Below are 25685 nucleotides of genomic sequence, written 5' to 3'. Positions count from 1 at the left end.
CGTGCAAAGTTCCCCCTGCCAACATGGGTTTTATACCGTTCGCCTGCGTTTACTGGCCCGTGTGGAAGGGCCCCTGTGATTCACCTCAGAAGTTGAGATTGCTGCACTGGAGGAAATAGGGTATGACTTCTTCACACTTCCTTTGCTGGCTGCTCTAAAAGGAACAAGGCAGAGGGTGATGCAGTGCCCCAAGGCTTTCACCCCTATCACCAGAGAAGTAGTTGGAAAATTATTCTCTTTTACTCTCCTTCCCCTCCCACCCCGCCCAGATCTAGCATGAAACTGTGGCAGCCCAAACAACAAGAATGTTGTGGTATCTGAAAGACTAACACATTTTTTTATAACTTAAGCTTACATAAGCCATTAAGTTTACATAAGCCAAAGTTCACTTCATTGCCTTTTGCAAAACTGGGGATGAAGCCCAAGGTCAGGCTGTGGGCCTTGGGAGATACCCAACCACGCCACCCTTGATGCCAGTCCGGTTTCTACCTTTGATGCAACCTCACTACAGCAGGCTAGCTCTGCTGTTTTATAAGCAATTGGATAGGCTGCTTGCCTCTGCACATCCTCACAAATTCCATTTGTTTCTTTCCTGCTAGCAAATCAATTTCATTACACAGTCATGATCAAAAATATTTCTTCTAAGGCAGACCTGGGCATTATACGGCCCGCGGGCCACATCCGGCCCGCCGGATGACCCTGACTGGCCCCCCTGCCTTGCTGGGGAGCGAGGTGTCTTTGAAAGCCCCACAGAAGCCGGTTGCCTTGGCTGCCGGCTTCTGCGGGGCTTTCAAAAGTGCCTTGCCCCCCTGCCGTGCTGGGGAGCAAGGCGCCTTTGAAAGCCCCGCAGAAGCCGGTTGCCTTGGCTGCCGGCTTCTGGGGGCTTTCAAAAGCGCCTCAACCCCCTGCCTTTTGGCCCGGTCCTCCACAATATTTTCTGTTTCTTATGCGGCCCCATGGAAAAAATAATTGCCCACCCCTGTTCTAAGGCAATTATTTCTTCTGTTAACTCATAAAGACTGATCTGCAGTTTAAAGGCGTGACCTAAACAAAGTTTTCCATTTCCTGCAGTGTGGGGTGTGTATTTCAGAACTATGTTTTACTATGTTTTGAATATTGTTGTTATAGCAAAGTAAGCTAAAATAAAAATCCAGTGCATAATTACATTGCAAAAGGACTATTGTCATTAATACAGCTTAGCTGTATTTCAATGAATGTTTCCCAAATTTAGAAAATATTTCTTTTGTAGGGAAATTGTCCTCTGGTATTGGTCAAGCAAACTGTTTTGTTACAGTTACTGCTGGATGAGATCCAACAGCTCTTATTTGACTCAACTGTGCATTTCTAGATTTGAAAAACTGCTGTTTGGAAATTCATCACCTCGCTTTGGCCGTTAGATTGGGTGCAACAAAACCCTATATGGAAATGTTCTTTTATGTTTATCTTGCATTGATAAATGTAAGGAGAGTCTTCATTCTTTCTCCATCCAATGGACATTCACTACTAAAATTGCAAATGTAACATTGCTGGACCTGAGATTATGGAATCATTGTTTCTCTAGCCATCATATAACTCTTTATCTTGGTTTTTCAGGTTGTTTTGGCATTTTAACATGCGGTGAGGGAGTTCCTGTCTTCTAAGGCTGAGTTAAAACTGTCACAGCACCCAATATCTGGCAACATCTGGCCCTTTGAAAAGAACCTTCCCTTCCCCATTCTGGCAATTTTTCAGGATGCAAAGGATTGGGGTGAGAAATTTTGCCACTTTAAAGTAGTGCCATTTATTTTAAGTTAGGCAACACACAGTCAAACAGTGCAGTCCTCCCTGTATCTTGACAATTTCCCAAGAAGAAAGGGGGAGATTATCATGGGTGTTGTTCTGTGGAGAGCAGGGGCATACTACCTAGGGGAACATATGGGGCCAAATGTCCCCGGGCTGCAGCCAATTAGTCACATGGGGGGTGGAAAATCACCCCCACACCCCTCCTGGATCCATACACTGACTTCAAGACATGGTGCAAAAAAGTTGTTTGGTCATGGTGGGAGAGGGCAGCTGCCCATACGGGGGGAGGAGGGGCAGACATCTCCTTAAAAAGGCAGATTTTCTAGTCCCTCCACTCTTCTTGGAAACTGGTTGACCTCCTTCCGAAAAACTGCTCACAGCATCAGTGAGGTTGGCAGACTCCTATCCTGAGGAATTTCATATAAACTCTGATGTACCAGAGACTTTGGAGAAGGAAATCATGATATAATAATATTCAAACGTGACCACTTTACTTGTGAAGTGTGAAAACCACATTTGGGGCCCAACGGAATTATTTTAAAAACACTTATTCTGGCGTAGCAGCCAGATCAGAGTCTTGGGCAGCGAGTTCAGGCTAAACCCTTCATTTGTTTTTTCCTTGTTCGTATTAAAGTTAGCACAGCACATGAACCCCTAGGCTTTCATATCTTAAAAATCTCACCTCCACCTCAGAAGAAGGACTTGAATTCTCAAAGTGAGATAACATATGAATACCTACACTTACCTGAGCAAAACAAAATTATTTTGGCCAATTAAAATGACAATCTTGTCGGAGAAGTGTTCTCTGCAGAATGTCATCCAGAATCACAGAAAGACATTATATTTCTCCCTGTGCTTTTGGCTGTCCAAGTGAAACAAGCATTACCTTATCATCTATTTGAATACAATTGTATATACGTTATTGTGCTCTTCTTGGATTCTTTCTCCCTATTGGTACTGCATTTACTAAAAGATCAGACCAGACTTAGAAGAACTGTGATCTGGAGGAGACTCCAAGTCCTCATTGTTGCAAGTATCTCTCTACTTAGTTGGCTCAAAGATCCTCCCAAACTGGCAATAGTTGACTAGTATTGGACCATATTAGACACTCTACTTGCTTTCTAGAACTTTCTTTCCTGGTTTCTGTGACATCACACTGTGATTTATCCTGCTGGATTCTATGCCATATTTGGTTCATAATGATGTTGCAATTTTGAGGGAGGGCTAAGTAGCTTTGCCTTTAACCATAGCCACAGGGTGATGTTTGGCAGAGGTTTTGCCTGGAATTGAAATTAATGATTGCCATGGTTTAATCTTAAATATCTTCACCCTTTCCTTTCGTGGTCAAAGAACACTTAAAACTGTAAAAAGTGTGGAGTGTATGCCAGTTTACCTACAGGGAATTGAAGAAAACAGGCAAAGAAAAGTAGGATTAGAATGTCATTTTTCCTTTGTGGGGCACCAAATCAGAAGAGACAGCATGAGGTACAAGTAATTTCTGGGCTCAACCTGTTACTGTTTCTTTCTTGTAGAGCATGTTACTGTGCATGTAATAGCATTGCCAGCACTGCCTTGGCAAATGCTGGGATATTTTGAGGGCAGTGTTATGTGCCCCTTCCACCCCACACCACAAATCACGCATCCAATCAGGGATATTTATGGATAGAATATATATGTGAGATATATTTCTGATATATTACTGCTAACAAATATATATGGTGTGGCGCAGGATAAAATAAGCTAAAAGCAAGCCTAAGAAATGGCAAACAGTCAGTAGATAGTTAATCTACTCATTTGCTCCTTGATGTCCACACCCAAGCCAGAGCTACAGTTGATAGAGTTGTAAATGTGAGCTATCCCTTGAATTGAGATGCTGCAGCCTCTCTTCCCTTCAGCTGTTCCTAAAAGCTCCTAAGTGCTCCCATCCCTGATGTAATCTCGCTGCCTCAGCAAAATTACAATAGCCAGAGACTCACTCTGCCAGCCACCTATTCAAGGTGTTTCTAATGTAATCAAAAGAACTGGCTACCAGTCCCCTGGGTTTAGAACAATAGATAGTGCTGCTAATTAGCTCAGCCTTACAACCCAGCACAGCTGCAAGAAACGAAACCTAATGCAAAGGGTCCCTTTTCCCGCCAAACTAGCGATCCACCCTATAAAAGTCCTGCTCACCTTAAGCTCATTGCTCATTTCTAACCTGAACCTCCCTTTGGTCACGTTGGTGTGAGATATGATATCGTTCTTCTACGGGATCTCTGTGCTGGCATAGAGTCCCTGCCTTCTACTTTGTCTGCTGCATTGGAGCCATTAGGTAATGTATCACGCTGCTGCCTCCCAATTCCCTTTCTATCATCCAAACCTATTTTTCTCACCTTTTCATATCTCTAGGAACTTGTGTGTGTGTGTGCCTCCATGTCTTCCTGTATGTGTGCTTGAAACCAAATTTATATAAACATTTTAAACTTAATTTTGACTCCTTGTGTTATTCTGCAGAACGCTCCTTGCCAATTTCCCCGTATACATAGTCTCAAAGGTCCCCGCCTAGCCTCCTCTCGCATTGCCAAGCTAAGTTGTTTCTTCCCCAAAAGCTCTGCCAAGCTGAGTTGCTCTCCCCAAAACACTGCCAAGCTGAATTATTTTACCATTGCTACTTTGAGAAAGATATTCATACTGTTCACCATAACAGCAGAGTCTGGAAATGATATGATGTCGTTTCTGGATGACTTCGTAGGAATTTTCCCTGCTCTCTGTGGTACAGACTACAGAAACAAGGGGACATTTCTAGGTCATTATGGAGGCCATTTTCCAGCCAACTTCAACAAGGTAGGGCAGACATTTGGGCCAAGGATCAGGGTTTGCAAGCCTTGTACATAATATAATTTTTATAATTTAATTTTGTTAGAACTCCTGAGTGAGTGACTGAATAGATTCCACTCTAATCCAATTATATTAACCGAGATTTTTTGGCAGTTTTGAATCCCTGGCAAGGAGCGCTTTTTGCAACATTCTCGGTTCCGCAGTGAGGTCCCCGCACTTTTCCAAAACATCTTTCATGGAGGTGCCCCCATTGCCTGCTGCGCAACTTGCCTGCCCTCACTTTTGGGCTGCTCCCCATTGATCGCAAGATTGACAGCTTTTAAAAAAAGCCCTTTAAATTTTATATTGATATTTTTCCACTGCGCAGCCTCACTTCTTCCCTCTGCTGCAGGGCTGGAGAATTCGGGAGGAAGGTGGGTCAAATGCGATTGATTATTGGTGGTGGAGAAGGGTGCCACAACCAGGCAAGCACCTGCTCCCCCCCTTCTGAGAAAGCAATGGGAGCCTGGAGGGTGGAAAAGGGGGAAAGGATGAAGAGGTGGGAGTATGCAAACAGTGCCATATCTTCTTCACAAGATTGCAAGATTGCCGGCTTTTTTCTTTCCTGCCCTTTCAATATTCCTCAATATTGCTATTGCACAGGCTTGTTATAATTAATATTTGTTTTTTTGGGGAAAGCTGACAGTCGATCCTATGGAAATGCCAGCGAGGGGGGTTGTGGGGAGACTGGAAGGAGCAGACACCCTGAAGCAAGAGAAAACATTGGGGTTTGCTCCTCTCAAGAACCACACAGCCATAAGTTTGAGCGCATCTGCAATGAAAACTCTGCCACGAAAGAAATGTACCCTCGCTGCATGGCAGACCACCAGTGTATAACTGGCCCCTGAATGACACCATTGCCATGGAATATTAAGGCCAATTCAAATATTCTGAAATAATTGTTGGAATATAGAAGATGTCCTCTCATTATTAATCTGCCTGAATCCCACCGACAAAGCTGTATAAACAGACAACCAAGCAACACAAGTTCTAATTTGATTAAATAGTAAAATTGTTAGAAAATTCAATGTTTTTCAAGCATGGAAGCATATTTTCTTCAAAGGAGCAATTCATTTGCAGCTAGCAGCTAGTGACCAAAACATCTTTCATGGAATGGCACAGATGCCAAGACTATGTTAAAAAGAAGAAGGGGGATGGGGGTGGGAATCATTGTCTCTTTTTACTCTTTTGAGCGAATGAGAGCCCAATAGACCCAAAATTGAGGTCCTACCTAGGGCAACTTCATGGGGTGTTGGGAAAAAGTAACCCAATCGCCCACAGCACGTTTGGTTTGTCCTCCACAGACTTCAGAATTAACAGTTGAAATTACATAAAGGACTCAAAGACATCAGCCTGATTTGATTCACATGTAAAACATGAATTAACATTTTAGAATTTAATACGGCATGTCTCAAAACTGGCTGTTACTGCAAAACTACATTATTGCCCATCTAGTCTGGTCCCAGATATTTTTGAAGTGGAGCAAAAAGTCCAATGGTGACTCCATTTAACGTCCCTCTTAATGACAAGAGGTGGCTAGAAGCAAGAAAATGGTACTTCCTTGTGAATCAATTACAGAAAGCAATTGCTTCACAGCATTGCATTGTAAGGCTGGTTCTTGTATTTTCTTTTGCCTTTTCCATTCTTAGATCCAATTTTTCTGGTGGCAACAGGCAGTTCAGAGTATAGAAACTAGAGTAGAGAAGCTGGTGAAAGCTACAGGGAAGGATCTGCCCCCTACCTATTGATTACATTGATTTACATTGTGCAACCCACCTTGAATCTCAGTGAGAAAGGTGGCCTATAAATGAATAAAAATACCAAAATATAGGGCAAATTCTGATTTCATTCATGATGCTGTCTTCAGATTGGAATGAATTACCTCCGCTGCAACTCATGTCTTTTCATAGCCCATACCAGTTGTTCTGAATTAAATCATGCAATTCTATGCATAATGATTCCAGTCTAAGCCCATTTGGGGTTGCCAACTCTGGGTCAGGAAATTTGCTAGAGATTTTGGGGTGAAGTCTGGGGAAAGGGGGGGGGGTGTGTCTCAGCAGGCTATAGTGCCATATTCTGTTCTCCACTTTCTGCAGGGGAACTGATCTATGTAGTCTGGAGATCAGCTGTAATTCTAGGAGATATCCAGGTTAGCAACTCATAAGATTCCTCTGGGCAGCATTTTGGAGAGATAACGAATGGAAAACTCGGATTTCTCCGTGGATGGAGAAGAATTTAAGTTTGTTCGAAGATTGACCTCCAGCCCTCATTCCAAGCAGCAAGCAGCTGGGGAAAAAACGACAGTGCCGGCGTGGGATGCACAGCCCTTAAAAGAGATACCTCAATTTTGACCAGCATAGCAAACACTCCTTGAAAGCTCTAAGATGCACCTCAATCATCCTCTTCCTCCCACCAGTTTTCTTTTTTAAGGATTAGCAGTCAATAGACTAAGATAGGAAAAGACACTGCGGCTAGATTGAGCTCTCAGTGCAGCAAAGCACGCACATGCGCACACGGAGGACTGGGCGGTGCGACGCCTTTAGGTACAGCGCTCGCTGCAGGACGGCATGCGCACACGAAGGATTGCGTTGCACCGCCTCCGCTTCGGTTGCGTCCGTCGCCCATGTGACGGGGCTGGGCCGAGCGGAATCTGCTCGTGGGTGGAGCGCAAGCGCAGTGTTGGGCTCGGCTGCGTCGCGCGCTGAAATTCAAATCTGAAGGGCTGTTTGTCCCGCGACTGACTCAGCTGAGGAGGGAGCGCGAGCGCCGTTGGCGGTGCCTGCAGACATGGACCCTTTCACTGAGGTGAGCTCCGCGATGGGCTGGTCCTGCTTGTGGAGAGGGACGGGATACGGATAAAGCTCCAGTTTCTGCGCCCTCGTCCTTGGGTTGAGTCCCCCGGCTATTAGGGGGACCGACCTCTGCGTATGAAGGTTTTGGTTGCCCCACCTATGCCCCCACGTCTTAATTGGCTTAATGCGTGGCAGGTCAGTAATAGAACAACATTGTCCTAATGGCTACCAATGCAATTCTATGCATAATGACTCCAGTCTCAGCCTATTTAGGGTTGCAAAGAGCTGAAGCCAGTGCAGTGTTTTACTAACGAGTAATATCACATCTAGGACCCCACCTAATGCAAAAATAGACATTCTTCCAACTGGCGTTTTTGGATTGATCTATAATACCAATGTCCCACCAAAGTCCATATAAGGGAAAGAAGCCCAAAGTTCTTTTGTCTTATGTGGACTTTTATCTAATGGAACAATAAGAATTCTTCAAATTGGTGTCCTTGAGTTTGTCCATAATGCCAATGTTGCATAAAAGGCTATATACGAGAAAGGAACCTAAAGCTCTTTGTCTTATATGGACTTTATGGAATATTAGTATTGTGGATAAATCCAAGAATGCCAATTTGAAGAATTTCTATTTTTTGTATTAGATGGAAGCTTGGATGTGATATTGCTTGTTAGCTGCACTGCATAGTAAAACATTGCACTTGCTTCAGCTCTTTGCAGCCATTAGAATAGTGGTGTTCTAATATTTACCTACGGGTGGGGGACCAGAGTCCGATGGTGTGCCTTTATATGCAGAAGTTGGGTTGCTGAGCGGCTCAACCCAAGGTCAGGAATTGGAGCCTTCAGAGAGGGCTTGCCCATATAGTATAGTGTTGTGCTATTATATACTTGTTTTGATGCATTATACTAGTCCTTGTTGCTTCTGAATTAGTGGCAGTACACATGCACATGCACACTTGTGTTTTATTTTAAGTTCTGAGGTTTTTGTTTAATCAGGAGCAAATTCTGTCACTCATGACTCAGGTGGGGGGGGGGTAGTCTTTAAATGCTGGTACTTGAAGTGAGCCCTCCAGCGGGGAAATGTGTTGGGGCAGAATATGGGATCACCATGTTTGAATCCCACTCTGCCATGGAAGCTTGCTGGTTCAACACACTGTCATCCTAATCTACCTCTTAGGGTTGTTGTGAGTTTAAAATGGAGGTGAGAGGAACAATGTAGGCTGCTTTGGAACCCCCATTATGGGGGAGAAAAATGGGGTACATAAATGAAGTATGTAAATGGTTGGAAAGCCAGGTCACAGAATTTAAGATTCATTCATTCATTTATTAAATTTCTATAACGCCCTTCCAAAACTCAAGGTGGGTTACAATGCAATGAATATCACAACAGTATAGAACATGTCTAGCTAGTGGGTATTTCTGGTGATCTGCAGTTCTGTTCTCTTATGGCTTCTTTTATAAGATCATGGGGAAGAGGCTTTTTTGCCTTCCACACGTGTGTCAGTGAATGTAGCGAAGTAAAAAGTACATAAGATATTTTATTCTGGAATAATGCAAGTCTCTGCTCAAAGCACTTTTCTCATCCATGAGTTTAGCTCATAAGCCCAATTCAAAAATGGGCAAACTGTCTCTTCCAGTGAGTCAAGAAAAAATGAATGGGTGTGGCTTTTCCAAATAGCTTTCTTTTTAGCTCATGCCAGTAGCATTCACAAAATGTATCATAGCACTCTTCTCTCCTTGCTCTTGACTTCTTATTTGATCAGACCTTAAGACTGAAACTTCTTTTTCTGCTTTAAGCTGATATTTAAAAAAACCAACACTGGGAAGTTTCAAAAGTGATTTAAAAAATGTAACATGTCAAAAAGAGCTCAAGTTGTATTCGATCACAGTGATTCATTTCCCAGTTTTACAAACTCTGAACTATAAGCAGCTTCTGTCTGTGAGACAGTTTCTATATAATACTTCAGCAGTTTTCCAAACATGGATTTAAAGTCCTTATAATGTTGATTCTTGTTGGACATTAAAAAATCTGTATGTTCTGGTTGTCTTAAAACCAAGGGATCAGTAACTGACAGATTTGGAACCTATCTATATTTTTGGTAACTTAAACTTATGCAGCATGATCCATACTCCTAAAGGAGAGAAGAGCCTTGATCGGATAGTTTCAAAAAATGGAATAATATGTTTGGCCTGATGTATGTAAAGCAGAAGAAACTTAAAATGCAGTTACTCTTTGGTGTTTAACTTAAGTACATAATTCATTTAAGATAAAGCAGTTTAAGAAGCTGTATTAAACTGTAGCATTTTAAATCAGTAACATTTACCTGAGTCCACACCCTTCTTATGCAACTGAATGTTTTGGAGTCCAAGGTACAGCAGTCAAGTCTGGCTTTGTCGATGTCGGTTGATTCAAATGCTTCACAATATTGGAGCGTATGCTAATATCAGTGCACATGCCAATAACTGCTTCTTGAAAAAGACATTTTATAGTCTGCCATAGACTAGTCTCATCTTTTGATAAATTTGAAATACAAGTCACTTTTAATGAACTGATATTGCAGTAGCAGCACTTTTTTAAAAAAACCAAGTGTTTTCCAGTGTTACTGGTGGTGGGTGGTGGGGGAAATGGCTGTGATGCTAACCTCTTGGTATGAATGCATAGGTCTCCCAAACGTTTATCTGCTCTGAGGCATAGGATGGGTATAGATTTTTAAAATGTTAACTTTTGTATTCATTAGATTAACATTCTTACTGAGCTATAGTTAGTCTCAACCTTCCTAATGCCGCGACCCTTTAATACAGTTCCTCATGTTGTGGTGACCCCCAACCCTAACATTTATCCATTTTACAGATGAGAACACTGATGCAGAGAGACTTAGGTGACTCCTGTGAAAGGGTTCGACCCCCAAAGGGGTCGCGACTCACAGGTTGAGAATCGCTGAGTTAGGGTCTCATTTCTACACAGATAGGTGCAGCAAAATGGAATGTGGTGGTTGTATGCCCATGTTTTAAAGTGCTGCTGTTCAGTCCTTCAAATTAATCTCTACACTTGAATAATGTTTATGTTTGTGACCATTCTGAATATAGCCATTTTTGGCTATTGATTAAAATTTTTGTATTATTCTTTAAATTAAAAATATAAAGGGTTAATTAAGTTAGAATCACAACAAAATGACCCTCACTGTTAAACTCCCTTTGCTTTCCTGAGCAGGGATATGACTTCTTTCAAAAGAAATACTCCCTGCAGCTGATTGTAAATGCATTCTACTTCAGTCATGCCCAGGTATTGTGGATAACATGCAGGATAGTGCACACATTAAAAGTAGTTATTGTGTATCGTTTGAGAACATTATAATTAGCCCTGATGTAGCCGTGCTCACTTGAGTTAATACAGAGCTTGGCTATTGGTTTTAATAGCTTGCGATTGGCCTCTTACCTGTTGTATTACAATTACTTTGACCTTTTGCACTGAAATATTCTCTCCCTCTTAATTAGTTAGCCTTGACAATTATATTTGGGTTAAACCAGCTTCATCAATCGTCAGCACTTGAATCATATTATTCAGTGGCTCAGCCACTTGAGGCGAATTCTGGAGAGTTGTTGTTGGTGATGCAGTCTGTAGTCCGCCTTTTTGATGGACATAACTAGGCAAGAAGCTTACTGATACATTGAGACATTGATATATCATCCTTGAATAAAGAAAAATCAATTTTTAATATTTCAAGTTCTTTCAAAATTGTTCATGTTAGCATACTATGCCCTAAGTATTTTGTACTCAATAGGATGTTTTTCTATAAAGACCTGTTAAATATTGGTGTTATCATACCAAGCAGTTTCATACAATAGAATGCACTGCATTAAATACAGGAAGTTATACAATTTAACATACTGGGTCGGATCCAGTTTAAATTAGCAATTTCCACTGATTCCATCTTCCTACTGTAGCCCTTCCTCATGTTGTTCCTCTGGGGCCCATTGCCTTCTGTGTAATGGGCTCGGCTGCTTATTGAAAATTATATCTGTAATAATCTACTATGAAATATTTAGAAACTTCTCGAGCGAACTCGTGCCAGGAGAGAAAATTTACAGAAGAAAATGGCTGAGCGGCCCGTAGGAGGAATGAGACCTACAATGCAAACAAAAAGATTCAGAGAACCTTTGTCAGAAACTGGTAACCAGCCACTTCAGCCTAGTGAAGAAGGTACAGCTCACAAGCATAAGATGGGGGAAGGGAAGGGGACTACACTAACGGGATTTTCAGACTTCTGTTTAAAAATGCCCAAATCTGCTTCTTCCATTTGTCAGTTAACCTGCTGGAATCAGATCATTGGCTTATTTAGGAGAAGCTGAGGCTGCAGTTTAAACCTGCTCAATTCCCTGTAACTTTATTAAAAATACTCCTAGTGTTGCAAAATTCCAATTCTTAAATCAAAAGTTTGAGTTCTGCAATGATGGGTAACTTCCTAGTAAATTGGAGTTTTGATCTCATATGTGGATGTTCCTTTTTTGTTCTGTGTCCACCAAAATACATGCTTTGCCTTGAAATCACCTTGATTGATTTCATTTTTCTCCAAACTTTCTACAGCAAAGCCAAGCACCAAACCTTCACCATCCAAAAGACGCTGCTCAGATAAGATGGAGGCTGCAACTCCTAGTTCTGATAATACACATCCCGTTAACTCATCTTCTGTAAACCAAGTTTTTCCTGAAATTGTTCCTACTTCTCAGTCTGTTGGTTTGTCATCTGAGAAAGAAGAGCAGGACCATAAAACTGAATTGATGTCTGGTTCATCGATTAAAACGCGTATGCAGAAGCTAGCTGACCAGCGACGTTGTTGGGATAGCGGTATGTGCTTCCTCCTACATGATGCAGCATGTAGAAATGTGATATAAGGTGGAAACTTGCTATCTTTCTGTTTTGCTTTGCATTCTTCAACGTGCCTCATTTCTTGCATAAATACTTCTGTTTATCCCAATGCATAGCTTTTTTCTGAAGCAATAATAATAGTTGTCTGGCTTCACATAGCAAATATGCTTATCTGCCCATGCATAACCATATTGATAATTTTGTGACACACTTAACAACTTGAAACCTAGGAGATACGAAAAAGGACCTTTATGGTACAGAAGTTGTGTGTAAAAGTCAAGTTCTCCGTAGCACCAACTTTTGTGTGTGCGTTGTTTGTGTGTTCCATTATCTTTGGTAGGGGACAGGCTGGCCATTGTCTCCATTGTCAGGTCCTGTTTTCTTCAGTAGGAGGTGGGGGGAGTAGCTCAGTTTCTTTTGCTGTTCTTCATGTTCTGCATCTCATTAATATTAATTGCAAAGACTTTTTAAGTTCCATATTTAACACTGATTTCTGTTTTCAGGTTTATCCGAAAGTCCTTGCGTGCTTCCCATCCAATCAAAAGAATGTGTTCTTTCTCCGCCCAAACCACCCCTTACATCTGAGACCCCAATAGGAAGAAGAGGCCGTTTAGCTAACCTTGCTGCTACAATTGGTTCCTGGGAAAATGACCTAAGTCATCCATCTGCAAAGCAAAACAACACACAAGAACAGCCTGGTACTACTTGTTTATCCAAACTGTCTACTACAAGTGGAGCATCTGCTAGAATCAATGGTGGCAGTGTGAAGCAGGATGCTGCATCCTGTTCCCAAAGGGCTGTTGAGTCATCTGTGAACAAGTCAGCAATCTCTGGGATATTGGTAAGTGATCATATTTAGTCGGATTTATGCATTTGCTTTCCAGATTGTTGAGGTTCACTCTTCATTGTAACAATCTTAGGCTGCAGTTCCAGCTTCATTTTAAGACAGCAAGTTGCATTCAATGCAGAGAAATTTCTGAATGAATCTCAGTATTGCGATGTAGTTTCAGGAAATAGAATTTTTTGGCACGTTCTCATCTGTAAAAAACAATACTGTTGCCCCTTAATCTAATGTAGGGAAACTGTAGTCTGAATCAATTCTTGGGGGTTGGGGCAGTTCTATATAACTGAGATGCCTTAAAGAGAAAAATGTATGATCAATTATCTGCAGAGGGTATTGTTTGGATACGTGAGGTATTTGCCTAGTCAGTCTTGTACGTCTTGCAATACAGAAAAGGGCTGAGGGAAAGCCAAAATCTTCTAGAACATTTCAGTGTAACCTGCCATTCTGGAGCACTGTCAGTGTCACCTCTGCAAAACACGTTTTTTTTCTTTTTGCTCAATTGTGTGAAAAAGTCTGTACTGTTATCCTTTAAGCTGAACTAACTCCTTTTTTTTACTTCCCTCCAGGGAAGTGCTAATTCCAAAACCACCTTGGGAGGCAGTAACCATCATGCTAAAAATACCGAGGTACCAAACTTTAACCTTCCACAAGAAAAGCCTGTTCTTAAATCCTCTTTGAAACTGGTATCATCACACCCACTTCCCGCCAAAGAGGAGCCAAACAAAGGAGCCCATGCCCAAATTGACTACAAGGATAAGCCAAACACACCAGGTGAATTATGTTAAAAAGGATTATGGGATTTTGTTAGAAATTTTGCACAGAAAACATGGGGTGGATTTTAGCTGGTAAATAGATGCTTGAATGATAACGTATCTGCTGGGTGCATCTAAGTGAAACTGTGCCTTAGTGAAATGCATGATATACAAAGTTTTTGTTCCCAGTATTTTTAATTTGATTTCTGATTATTATGATGCTACTTCTCAACCTTCATAATGGTGTGCATATATTGCATTTTTGAAACTGCTTAAAATAAACAGGATTTTTGCTCCAATACCTGGTTGCTGACAGAATAGTTAATGAACAAATTGGATGGAAATTTCAGACTTAAAGTGGTTGAAAAGTGGATACAGTTGTGCCATAAAATTCTTTATCTACACTTACATTGAGATCAAAATACTAGTTAAATTGGGGGGCGGGGGGGTTAATCCCTGCACCCTGTTCCACATTTCTGAGATGCAGCGCAAAACAAAGCCCATGGAAAGCAGTGGTGTAAGATTAATATCTGTATTTGTAGGGTATATAAAAGCATAATGTGCTTTTATACTTTGAAATGAACCTCCAAAATGTAGTATTTTGTTGTATACACATGAAAAAAATCAACATAACACACTGTGCTATAGTATGGTTCAGAATCAAAAGGTGACTTGTCATTTACCAAGGGTTAATCTAGCAGCGAGTGTTTAAAGTGGGGAGTTTCGTATTTATAGCATTTGCCCATGGGCTGGTAAGAATTTTACACAATCCAGTTACTGTTCTCGCTCAACTAGTATAGGGGCCAAGTGAAATTGACATATTGTACACTTACTGTAGTAGGCTACCACTGGTAAATAAATACTATGGCCCCCTTAAACCAAGCTTTGTGTTATGTGTGCATATATGCTTAAGAAAAAAGTCAGTTTTGGAACAGTGCAGCTGAAAGGCCATGAGATGCAAGAACCCTAGTCTGTGGAACTTCTGTACAACACTCAGTTGGTATACAAGGTGAATAGTGGCTGCAATTTTCCTGGCTTTGCTTTGCTAGCATCCCACTTGTGGTAGAGAAGTTACCATAGGAATTCTAGGAGGATTGATGTGTTCCAGTTATTGCTATTGCATGTGGCCACTGCCCTTTGTATATATTTAAGCCTGACAAAAACATCACAGGCTGTGTTCCTTGCATTTCATCACCATTTGGCCTCATTGCTTATCTTATTATCTTTGTATGTATATTTGTTGAGGGTACTTCGTGAACACGTAGTTCAACCTTTTCATCCTTGTTTGCTTTTTACATTCTGTATTTAGGCTTATTTACACTGCAAGTCACTTCTTTCTGTTTGACCAAAGCGCTTCTATGTATCTGATTCCAACTTGTATGGGAATGTGTCAGCTTTCCTTGCTAAAAGCTTAAAATGCCCTTCTATAATAAATGTGCCTGTGCATTTAGCTGTCAATTGAACTTTTGCTCTATATTAGTTAGCCTTCATGGGCAACAGCTTGAAAACACTTCTATAAAAGCTGTGGAGGACTTTGGGGTTTTTTTTGGGTTCAGATGTAGTAGATGGAGATGTGTGGTGGGGAACAAAGGCTTTCCAAAAAAAAAAATCATGCTGCATTTGAGTATTATATGCTTCATTATTTAGACATATCTAGTTAATGAAGCAAAACCCATTGTTCTTGTAGGAGGACCAGGCATTAAGCCTTTTCTGGAGCGTTTTGGAGAGCGTTGCCAGGAACATAGCGCACGTAGTCCTGCTGTAAGTGGAGGACACAGAACTCCTATTATTACTCCAAATACAAAGACAATCCAAGAAAGGCTCTTGAGACAGAATGAAGCACCCTCAACTGTCAATCTAGCACAGCAGCTCAAGCAGGTATGACTTGCTACATTATTAATATCTATGGGGGTCACACTTAGATTTCTGTCAGGATAATGGGCAAATTCAGATTGAATTTACTTTGTGTTCAGGAACGTGAAAAAGAGCTTGCCTCCATTAGAGGCCGCTTTGACAGAGGCAGACTGTGGAATGCCGACAAAGGAGCCAGCAAAGGTCCAGTGATAAAACAGGTAACACATTGAAACTTTTTTTAGCTGAATGTGTGAATGACAGAAACACCATTGCAAATGTACTGTAGCATCAAATGTTTTGGATTTTCCTCCACACCAAGTACATAGGGCAGTGCACTGCAACTTCACAAATTAGATCATATATGTCAATTCTTCAAAGGGACATTCAGGTTACTTGAGATCTAATCATTTAAATCAAGTACTTTTCTTTGCGGGTAAACATAGTCACAAGCTTCACCAGTCCAATGTTTCAGAATTCTCACAATTCCATTATATCTGTAGGACATAGGAGAAGGTATGGCTCACTTTTGTTCCATATAATCTAACGTTGGGCAGTTGAGGAGGGAGAGAAGGCTTATTTCACACTATAGGACTGTGGTGTTGTCATGGCATCCAACGTACACCTTTTCTAGTATCACTGGTTGTTATAGACTGAGTGTATTTCTTATTTTTACAGGAAAGCCACATTCAAACTAGCCCAAAACAACCCGTTGATTCAGATGTTTCCTCCCATTTACCTGAAGAAAACTCTGCAACACTTGAGAGAGTAGAAGAAGCCAAATCTTCAGGTGAGAGTGTTCTCCCTTTGAACTGATATGGGAATCTGACAGTTTATAGCATAGGTTAGCAAATATATACAGTCAAACCAGTACTGAAAGATATGAGGCCAGCCAAGCCTAAAAAACAAGGACTGTATATATAGGGATGCAAGGCAATGAGGTATAAGCAGTTAGTTTGAGTATAATTTCAACAGATACTTCATAAACTTTGGGTGCTGTGTGGTTTCCAGGCTGTATGGCCGTGTTCTAGCAGCATTCTCTCCTGACGTTTCGCCTGCATCTGTGGCTGGCATCTTCAGAGGATCCTCTGAAGATGCCAGCCACAGATGCAGGCGAAACGTCAGGAGAGAATGCTGCTAGAACACGGCCATACAGCCTGGAAACCACACAGCACCCAAGTGATTGCGGCCGTGAAAGCCTTCGACAATACTTCATAAACCGTTCATAAAGATTATTCATAAAGATATATTGTGATTATTTAACTGGATAGAAAGGTAATAAACACACATATAATGAGAGCATGTCATAAACATTGTCCATGAGGCACGAAACCTGCAATAGTCATATTGCGTTCCAGTCAGTTGAAAGAGTCAGTATCTCCAAAATTCAATGAATCAAAAATATTAAGGTGAATTGTGGTAGTAGACAGCAACAGCTCCAGCAAGTGATGAAGAAACTACGGCGACAGCAGCCACATTCGCAGAACGCGTTGCGCGCTAGTCCACGTTTTCAACAGAAATTTCTTCAGTGCGTTCAGGTAACTAGATGATTCACTGAATGTAGAAGCTGTATGCTGCTTTACTTAGCTAAACACACAAATAAGAGAATTCAATCTCTATTTCTAATAGAATTACCTGAACGCACTGAATGTGGCTGCTGTCGCCGTTATACTCAAACTAACTGCTTATACCTCATTGCCTTGTATCCCTATATATACAGTCCTTGTTTTTTAGGATTGGCTGGCCTCATATCTTTCAGTTTATAGCATAGCCCAGGAGATGGCAACCTTTTATAACTAAAGCAGCAGATTATCAAGATGTGGGGAAACAAAATAACAAAACAAATCATAAAGTTTTTTAGCTTAAACACTGGTTGTGCAATCCAAAATGTGAGAGGGGACCAAAGTGTGGTGGTGAGCGGCGTAACGCCAGTGTAAGGGGCATTAATGCCACTTCCGGGGAGCTGTGCAGCAGCATGAACCTGGGCGGCAGTGTTCTGGGAAGAAACCTGTGCTGTGCCTAAGGAGGTATTTGTCGGTTGTCTTTAGTCAGTTTCCTGAGCCAAATGGGCCCCCAAATGCCAGCGTGAACTTGTGCCTGAAGAAGTGGTGGTTCAGACCTGTGTGTGGCCTATGCCACTTTCACAGGAGAAGGGGCAGCATTGCTGTCAGCTTGCTGATTGGACCATAGCAAGCCTCTTAGGAGGCAGCATGGCTGCACATGGCTGTGGCAAAATGCTCACAGTGCCATCCCCTCCCTCTGGATTGCACTGTGAGTGTTTTGTTAGAAAGTCTCATAATAGGAAATATACACCGGAGAATCACCCTGAACAATTGTTTTAGTGCACTGACATAAATTTGTGCACCGTTAGCATTTCTAAGAACCCCTATAGTCCCATAAACATATTTTTCTGACATTCCCTTAAGATATTGGTTATTCTAGTAACCCACCAACCTCTCTAGTAGACTTTAACTTAAATATTTAATTTAGACTTTAGAGCCATATTTGGTTCCCTACTGAGCTGCATTTTGCTCTATTGCCATGTGTTGCAGAACCCTCATTTATCACGTGCAAATACAGTGTGACTTTGATTGTGATCTTGTAGAGGGCTTGATAGGAAAAATCTAGGTTATACTCTAGTTATTGGGATCCCTTTTCAGTTTCAGTGTTGGTTACAAAAGAATGTGGATTTATTTTTTGTGTAGCAGAAGGGTTGGTAGCTTCTCTGGTAGGACACATCTGATAACCAATTACTCGATGCATTGGGGAGAACTGGTAAGACTTAAAACAGGTCTAGCTCATGACTAGTCCAATAGATGTAAATAGATGATCTTTCATTAGTAAAATAAATCAGAGTAAGATTGTTTTGAATCTTCTGCACTGGTTGAAAAGTGGATGCAGGAAACAATTGTAGGGATAGTTAGCAGAATCATGGATATCAATGGGTGTGGATGAATTCAGTGTCTGTCTAGGCCAGAAGGAAGTGTGTGTGTGTATCCAAGACTTGCTCCCTTGCACTTGGTGGAGAGTAAAGAGCAAATCTTGGTCTTGTATCTCCCTCCCCCCCCCCAACTATATTCTGTTTCAGTTGAACACTGAATTGATATGTAACTATGACCTTCCTTAAGTTGTTACCCATTCTCAAAACTGGCTTTTTCTTAATGAATTTGGAAAATATGTCTGACCAGATTGATTACTTGACACAGAGGAAATGGGTCGAGGGTCTTGAATGTTGAAGATTCTCAAGAATTGTAAGAGTTACAAACTTGGCTTCTGGAAAATATTTATTGTTTTTTGGGGGGGAAATGTCTAGGCACTTCAGAGGAGAACAAGACAGAAGAACTCACTTTAGAGGAAAACAAGACAGAAGAACGAAGTCCTCTAAAAAAATTTTCACCAAAGACTCCTGTAAAAACAATGTCTACTTCAAGGCTGCAACAACTTCTTGACAAACAAAATGGTTTGTGTATTTCTATGCTGTGTCCTAATTTAGTCAACCCCATCCTTGAAAAATATGCTCTAGAGTCAAGAGATCTAAACTCCTTAATTATATGCTAGGAAAGGTATGAGATCTTGCAGAGATCTCATACAAAATCTTGATGTATTTTTCTTATACAGGAGGCATGTATTTGGGAAAATTCAGAAAATTGAAAATACTTTATGTTGGAAAACACAGCTGTTCATCTCTGAAGTCACCAAACTGTTGAAACTTATTTTCTGTGTTGGTTAGCCTTGATTTACATTATGCTTCCTGACCTGGAAGAAACTTTTTCTACACTCATTCCTACAGTTGCTTGCTAGCCAGATGCATTCAGCTTGTACCTGTAGCTTTTTGTCATCTTTTCGCTGAGACTATCCACCGAATCTTAGCTTTTTATTGTAAAAAATGCGTTCCTGAACGTGGTGAAGTGGGCTTACCAACTTCCCAGGATAATAATCCAAGTGTCTATTAAGAATTTTAGGTCCCTATTTAGTAATTTTACTTTTATTTTCCAGTGAAGGTATAGTGTCAAAAGCTTTAGGAAAGTTTAAATCAATTAAGCTTTAGCTCAAACCAATGGACATGGTCAAATGCATCCCTCAAGAATTGCAGCTGAGAATTTATCTTGACTCTATACCCCATTCAGGATAAAAATGACAGGAGATGTGTGGATTCATCTGCCATTTTCTGGACTGTCTTTGTTCTTGAATGCTCTGCTTGGGTCCTACAGCCTACCTAGTGCTGTTGCCTCAAGTCAGAGAAGAAAGCAGGGAAACTTGATGGTGGTACAAAGTTCTATCAAGTTGCAGCTGACTTGTGACAACTCTATAGGGCAGTGGTGGCGAACCTTTGGCACTCCAGATGTTATGGACTACAATTCCCATCAGCCCCTGTCAGCATGGCGAATTGACCGTGCTGGCAGGGGCTGATGGGAATTGTAGTCCACAACATCTCGAGTGCCAAAGGTTCGCCACCACGGCTATAGGGGTTTCTACTTAGGCAAGAGACTAACAGATAGCTTATGATTGCCTGCTTCTGCACATATATCCCGGACTTCCTTGGTAGTTTCTTATCCAATTGTTAACCAGGGCTGACTGTCTTTATCTTTCCAAATCTGATTAAGTCAGTCTACCCAAGACTTTCCAGATCAGAGCAGGGAAACTAGACATCCCTAAAATGGTCTATTTACTTGGACAGAAGTTAACAGGAGGACTCATAGAGTGGGTTTAACTTTCTTAGTTGTTAACTTTTCATTTGAAATGCTTATCTCAATCTAAGAACATTAATTCATTGGGTCAGATCCAGACACAGTTGGCAATTTCCACTGTTTCCCATATTTCCCTGGAGCAGCACTTCTTGGAAATCGTGGAAGGGAGATGCAGGGAAATTTACTTCCACTGGAAGAAAATGTAGTCTGGATTTAACCCGGTGTACTGCTGCTCTCTAATACAGAAACTCCTCAGTAAACCAGTGTCAGAATTAGGAGAAATAGCTACTGATTTCTCTGTCTAATGTATAAATAGAAAAGATTAGGGCTTAATAGACTGGACCTCTTGCTCAAGACTGTTCTTTTATTGGCACCTTGCCTTATGCATTGTACACTATACTTATCCTTGCACAAGATGGTCAGAAATGTTGGTTCTCCTTTGAAAGGTCTTGCCAGGGAACAGAGAGTTTGATCTGATTGCCTTCTAGTCTTTCCTAGCCTTGTAACTTCCTGGCATTGCTTTCTGATTAATGTGTGGTGCCTTGCTAAACTTTGTAGTCCCAAACTGGGACACTGTTAAGGCGTTATGCATTTTACTTTCTAGAACAAGTGCAAGGGACCGAGGAAAGAGTGAATGATGAGGATGATGAGGTGAATTGTTCAAAAGTGATCAGCAATATCTTCGATGAAGTTCTTCAGGATGATGGGCCTGACATAGAGAAACTTAAAAAGGAGATGATTATGACCTTAGAAACTGGCAGTGATTATGAACAGGAAGAGACACTGAATATTTCATCCATGTCCCTTCTCACACCTTTAACGGAATCTGTTGCTGTTGTAAGTCCAGAGGTAAGGAAAAAATGTGAACTAGTGTGGTATAATTTTGTGCAGATCTAAATTGGTGACATAGCCTCTCTGGGAAGCACACAAAACGCACCCACAGTCCTTTTACTGTAATGAACCTCTGCTTCAAAATGTAATTGTTCTTAAACGGTTTAAAAACCTCACTTTCCCCCCCTAGGCTTTTGCTTCCCCTAGTAAATCAGTTGGTGAGGAGAGCACTGCAAGTGACGACACTCCGAAGTCCAGCAAGTTTCAGAGAACATCTGTCTGTAGGACGGAGTCTGGAAGCAGCTTTGGATCCCTGCCAGATGATCACAGTCTTCTGTATAGGTAATTTCCACGATGGAAGGCCTATCCTATTTCTGGCCCACACAGAGTGATGGTAGCAATACCTGGAGAAAGGAATGGAATGCCTTGTCTGTCTCTAAGCCAATATTTCTATGTTGGGCAGTAGACAGATAAGGAAAGTAGAAGGATAGATCAGTGATGAGTATCCGTTAACCCAGCCAGTGTTCAAGAACTCATATGAAGGGAATCCATAAAGCCCTCTGCATTGCTATATTGTTTATAGGAGGGGTCTTTAAACCACTGAAGTCCTGAGAGCTAGAAGCAGGGGGGTGGGGGGGGAGAGTGGCTCAATGGTGCCCCTGCTTTGCAATCTGAAGGCCCCAGGTTCAATCCCTAACATCTCTAGTTGAAAGGACAAGGCACTAGGTGATGTAAAAGACCTCTGCTTGAGACCCTGGAGAGCCACTGCCAGTCTGAGTAAACAAGACTGCTGTGGATGGACCGCAGGGTCTGATTCATACTAAGGCGGCTTCCTGTGTATGCAGATGCGCTCCCTTCTTTCCCTCTGCATTTCCTGAACCGTATTAGGCTGAATATGGTGCCCTGCATCTCTCTAAAGCTGACTTCTTCTGTTGAAGTATTGATGCCTATCGGTCTCAGCGATTTAAAGACAAGGATCATCCTTCAATAAAGCAAGTCATCATTCGTAAAGAAGATGTTTCCTGCAGGCTTGAGGAGAAAAGGAATGTTACTTCTGGTCAAACTAACATTAAACGAAAACTACAGGTAGCTAGAATTCTCTGTTACGGTTCTTTGAACGAAATGTTAATTCTCACTGCTCAATCATTTCACAGTGTCTGCAAGGATAGAAAAGTACTTAGGCTGTGTGGCCGTCAATGTTTTTGAATGCCTAGTTAGGAGAACCCCAGAGTCAGGGTTAACTATAATAAACATGGGTGTAGCTATAACACCAAGCGTCGATTTAGGGTGGAAAGAGTTCACTTATGCAAAGTGGGGAGTGGCAGTCCTACATCCTAATCCCTTTACTCAGTTCCAGAGCTCTAGCCCTTCAAACCAAATGTTAAATATCAGCAAGGGTGACCCCATCTAGCAGTAATGTCCCTGCCGTCGTATTTGTCTTGTGTACTTTTCCTGTTCAGCATGGCAGCACTTATGTCCTTGATGGTTGGGAGGAAAAAATGTTGTCATTTGTAAGCATATGAACTTTGGGTAGGAAATGTGCTTTCAATAGCAGCAGTTCCCTGTTCCCAAGATCCCATCCTGAATATCGAGCTCTGAAGAATCTGTAGTTCTCTGAGCATGCCCTAGATCTCTGACAGAACTGACACTAATGAAAATGTAATAGAACAGGCCCTTAGGTTACAGTTCAAATTGCATGAGTTCACAAGCTTTCACTGAACCCACTATTTGACCACATTAGGAGCTGAATAATGAAATCAACCTGCAGCAGACTGTGATACACCAAGCAAGCCAGGCTCTGAACTGCTGCACAGATGAAGAGCACGGGAAAGGATCGCAAGAAGAAGCAGAGGCTGAGAGATTACTTCTCATTGCCAGTGAGTGAATTCTCTCTTATTTTACCAGTACTAAACTGCGTTATCCAGTTTGTTTGTAAACAAGCTTTCAAAGCTGCTTCACTCGTGTGATCCTCCACAGAGGACAGCAGCTTTTAACAAAGGAACTAGATAAACTTACAGTGGGTGGATATTGCCAAATGAAGCTCTTTTATAGTAGCAGTACCCCCCTGAATACTCGGTGTTGGGCACAAACTGAGGGTGGTCAATCTAGGTGACTGTGCGGAACCATTATGTTTGGTGGCTTTGCTTTGGTCCTATAAGGAATTTCTTACATATATGGTATGACATACATATATACATCAGGGTTCAAAAAACTCTAGGGCCCCTTCTGCACATGCAGAATAATGCACTTTCAATCCACTTTCAATCCACTTTGCCGCTGGGTTTTCCTGTGCTGAATAGCAAAATCCACTTGCAAACAATTGTGGAAGTGGATTGAAAGTGCGTTATTCTTCATGTGCGGAAGGGGCCTCAGTTTCTGTTATTCCTGGAAATTTCAACATTTATTTATAGCGTGGCTCAGGTTTCTGCACTAGGGAGGAAGGGGTCGTCTTTGACCACCAACAAGCCACATGGGATGGGGACTGTAATAGGAAAGAGAAATCTTATGGGCTAGACTGAGTTAATAGATAGCCTTTTTTTGCAGCTGCATTAACTTGTATCTCTCATAATAAAGGTGGATCCAGTATGACCCGTGGCTTTGAATAGAGTCTGCAAGGGTTGAACCCCATCAAAAGTGGGAGACCAATACCTTTAAGACCTCCCTCCCAACAAGCATTACCTCTGTCTTTTCTATTTGTTCAGTTTCAGCTAATTAACCACTGTGGCCAGGCAGTGATTCAGGACCTCTATCATATCATCAGGAGATTTGGATAGGGAAATATACATCCGTTTATCATCAGCATATAGATAACTAACCCCAAAGCTTCAAATGGTTTGTCCTAGGGCTTTCCTTAGGAATTTAAAAGCATGAGGGTTAGAACTGCACCCTGTGGACCCCCACAAGATAGGTCCCACACCAACCATAACCAATTTCCAATAGCAATCCCTTGAGTTTGAACCGTGAGAAATGATTTAAACCAGTTCAACACACATTCCTTAACACACATTCAACACATATAGTTCAACACACATTCCTTCTTCCACCTCCAGGCATTTCAACAAGATTGCATGATCAGCCGCAGAGAGGCTTCACTTTTGTCTATGCTCAGACGGAGGTTGTCAACTAAAGCTGGCATTGCTGTCTCTGTCTAATGGCCTGGCCTGAAGCCAGACTGAGAAGGGTCTAGTCAAATGAATAATCCAAGAAGACCTGGAGTTGGCCCACTGCTGCTCTCTCAATCATTTTGCCCAGAAATGATAGATTAGAGGCTGGATGATAATTGGCCACAGTGTTTGGTGGATGAAGTCATCTTAAAGCAGTTGTTACCTATATTCGTTCCAGTGTTCAATTGTATGGAGCTTTTTAAAGCAATAATAGAATTAGGAAAAATGGGAAAGGTTAGGCTAGGATTAGAGTTAAGTTTTTACTGTGGTGATTATTAGTCCTGTTTGTATTTATATACTACAGTAGTTTTGTTATAACATTAATCAAACTGAAGTTAGGATTAGGTTTTGTGGGAACTATTTTAAAATTTGGTCATTAAAAATTAAATCTTGGAGGCTGAAAAATGAGCATTGCTCTTAAATTTTGGGGTTGGTTCCTAGAACCAAATGAAATTTGTCAAGATCTAGTACATGCACAGTGGAAACTATTTTAATTTTAACTCATTTATTTTTCTACAGCTGAAAAAAGAACAGTGCTGTTGGAAGAGCTGAACAAACTGAAAAATGAAGGGCATCAAAGCAAGAACAACAAAGCTGCATCTGGGCTCTCTCCATCCAGGGGATCTGTTACTCTGTCAGAAATGCGTCTGCCTCTAAAAGCTGACTTTGTATGTGGTACTGCCCAGAAACCAGGTAACTCTTGTTTCTGTTCTTTAAATTGTGATAAATCTTCCTTCTGTTCAGTTCTACTCACTTGTGCTCAAAATATGAATTGTTGCTATGGAAAAATTCCCCTATCAAATTTATGACTTCTGGGTAGCAGAGCAAGCATCTGTTACAAAGGGCAGGCTGCTGTTGCGCTCTGGTACTTACAGATGACTTTTCTGTAGTGCACCTGTGTTCTTCCATGGAATCTAGAAGATTGCTTGTAGAGATTGCTGCACTCAGTGAAGGGGGTCCTGCCTTGGTCCCTGCCTTGAAACATGTCCAGGTTGCCTCAACCGGGGCCAGGACTTCTTCAGCCTTCACCCCAAATCTAGTGGAATGCTCTGTCCAGTGAGACCTGGGTCCTTTGGGACCTGATGCCGTTCCGCAGGGCCTGTAAGACAGAGTTGTTCCTCCAGGCATACAGTTGAAACAGCTATTTTTTTCCCCATCTTGGTCTACCCCTCTTCCAACTTTTTCCGCCCTCTTTCTTTCAGTGAGTTCAGTATTGTGTTTTAATGAACTGCGGTTTTCAATGGTTTATATGTTG

At 41.5% G+C, this 25685-nt stretch overlaps 1 protein-coding gene across 3 annotated transcripts in view; it reads left to right on the top strand.

Annotated features, from left to right (window-relative positions):
- Positions 1-7307: 7307 nt before the first annotated feature.
- The window catches only part of ANLN (anillin, actin binding protein), a 30933-nt gene continuing 12555 nt past the window's right edge, over positions 7308-25685 (top strand). For all 3 annotated transcript variants that reach the window (XM_048511258.1, XM_048511259.1, XM_048511257.1), the window contains exons 1-14: positions 7308-7443; positions 11481-11634; positions 12019-12279; positions 12804-13141; positions 13711-13915; positions 15584-15774; positions 15870-15968; positions 16426-16537; positions 19061-19207; positions 21040-21284; positions 21457-21608; positions 22205-22352; positions 23008-23143; positions 24950-25123. In XM_048511258.1, the coding sequence (XP_048367215.1) occupies positions 7426-7443; positions 11481-11634; positions 12019-12279; positions 12804-13141; positions 13711-13915; positions 15584-15774; positions 15870-15968; positions 16426-16537; positions 19061-19207; positions 21040-21284; positions 21457-21608; positions 22205-22352; positions 23008-23143; positions 24950-25123 (2380 nt within the window). In that variant the 5' untranslated portion in view covers positions 7308-7425. The remainder of the gene's footprint in view (positions 7444-11480; positions 11635-12018; positions 12280-12803; positions 13142-13710; positions 13916-15583; positions 15775-15869; positions 15969-16425; positions 16538-19060; positions 19208-21039; positions 21285-21456; positions 21609-22204; positions 22353-23007; positions 23144-24949; positions 25124-25685) is intronic.

The sequence above is a fragment of the Sphaerodactylus townsendi genome, linkage group LG11, assembly GCF_021028975.2.
Source record: "Sphaerodactylus townsendi isolate TG3544 linkage group LG11, MPM_Stown_v2.3, whole genome shotgun sequence".
In the NCBI taxonomy this organism is placed as follows: Eukaryota; Metazoa; Chordata; class Lepidosauria; order Squamata; family Sphaerodactylidae; genus Sphaerodactylus; species Sphaerodactylus townsendi.
The sequence above is the reverse complement of the archived record's forward strand: the minus strand, read 5'-3'. Positions and strand labels throughout refer to the sequence as shown.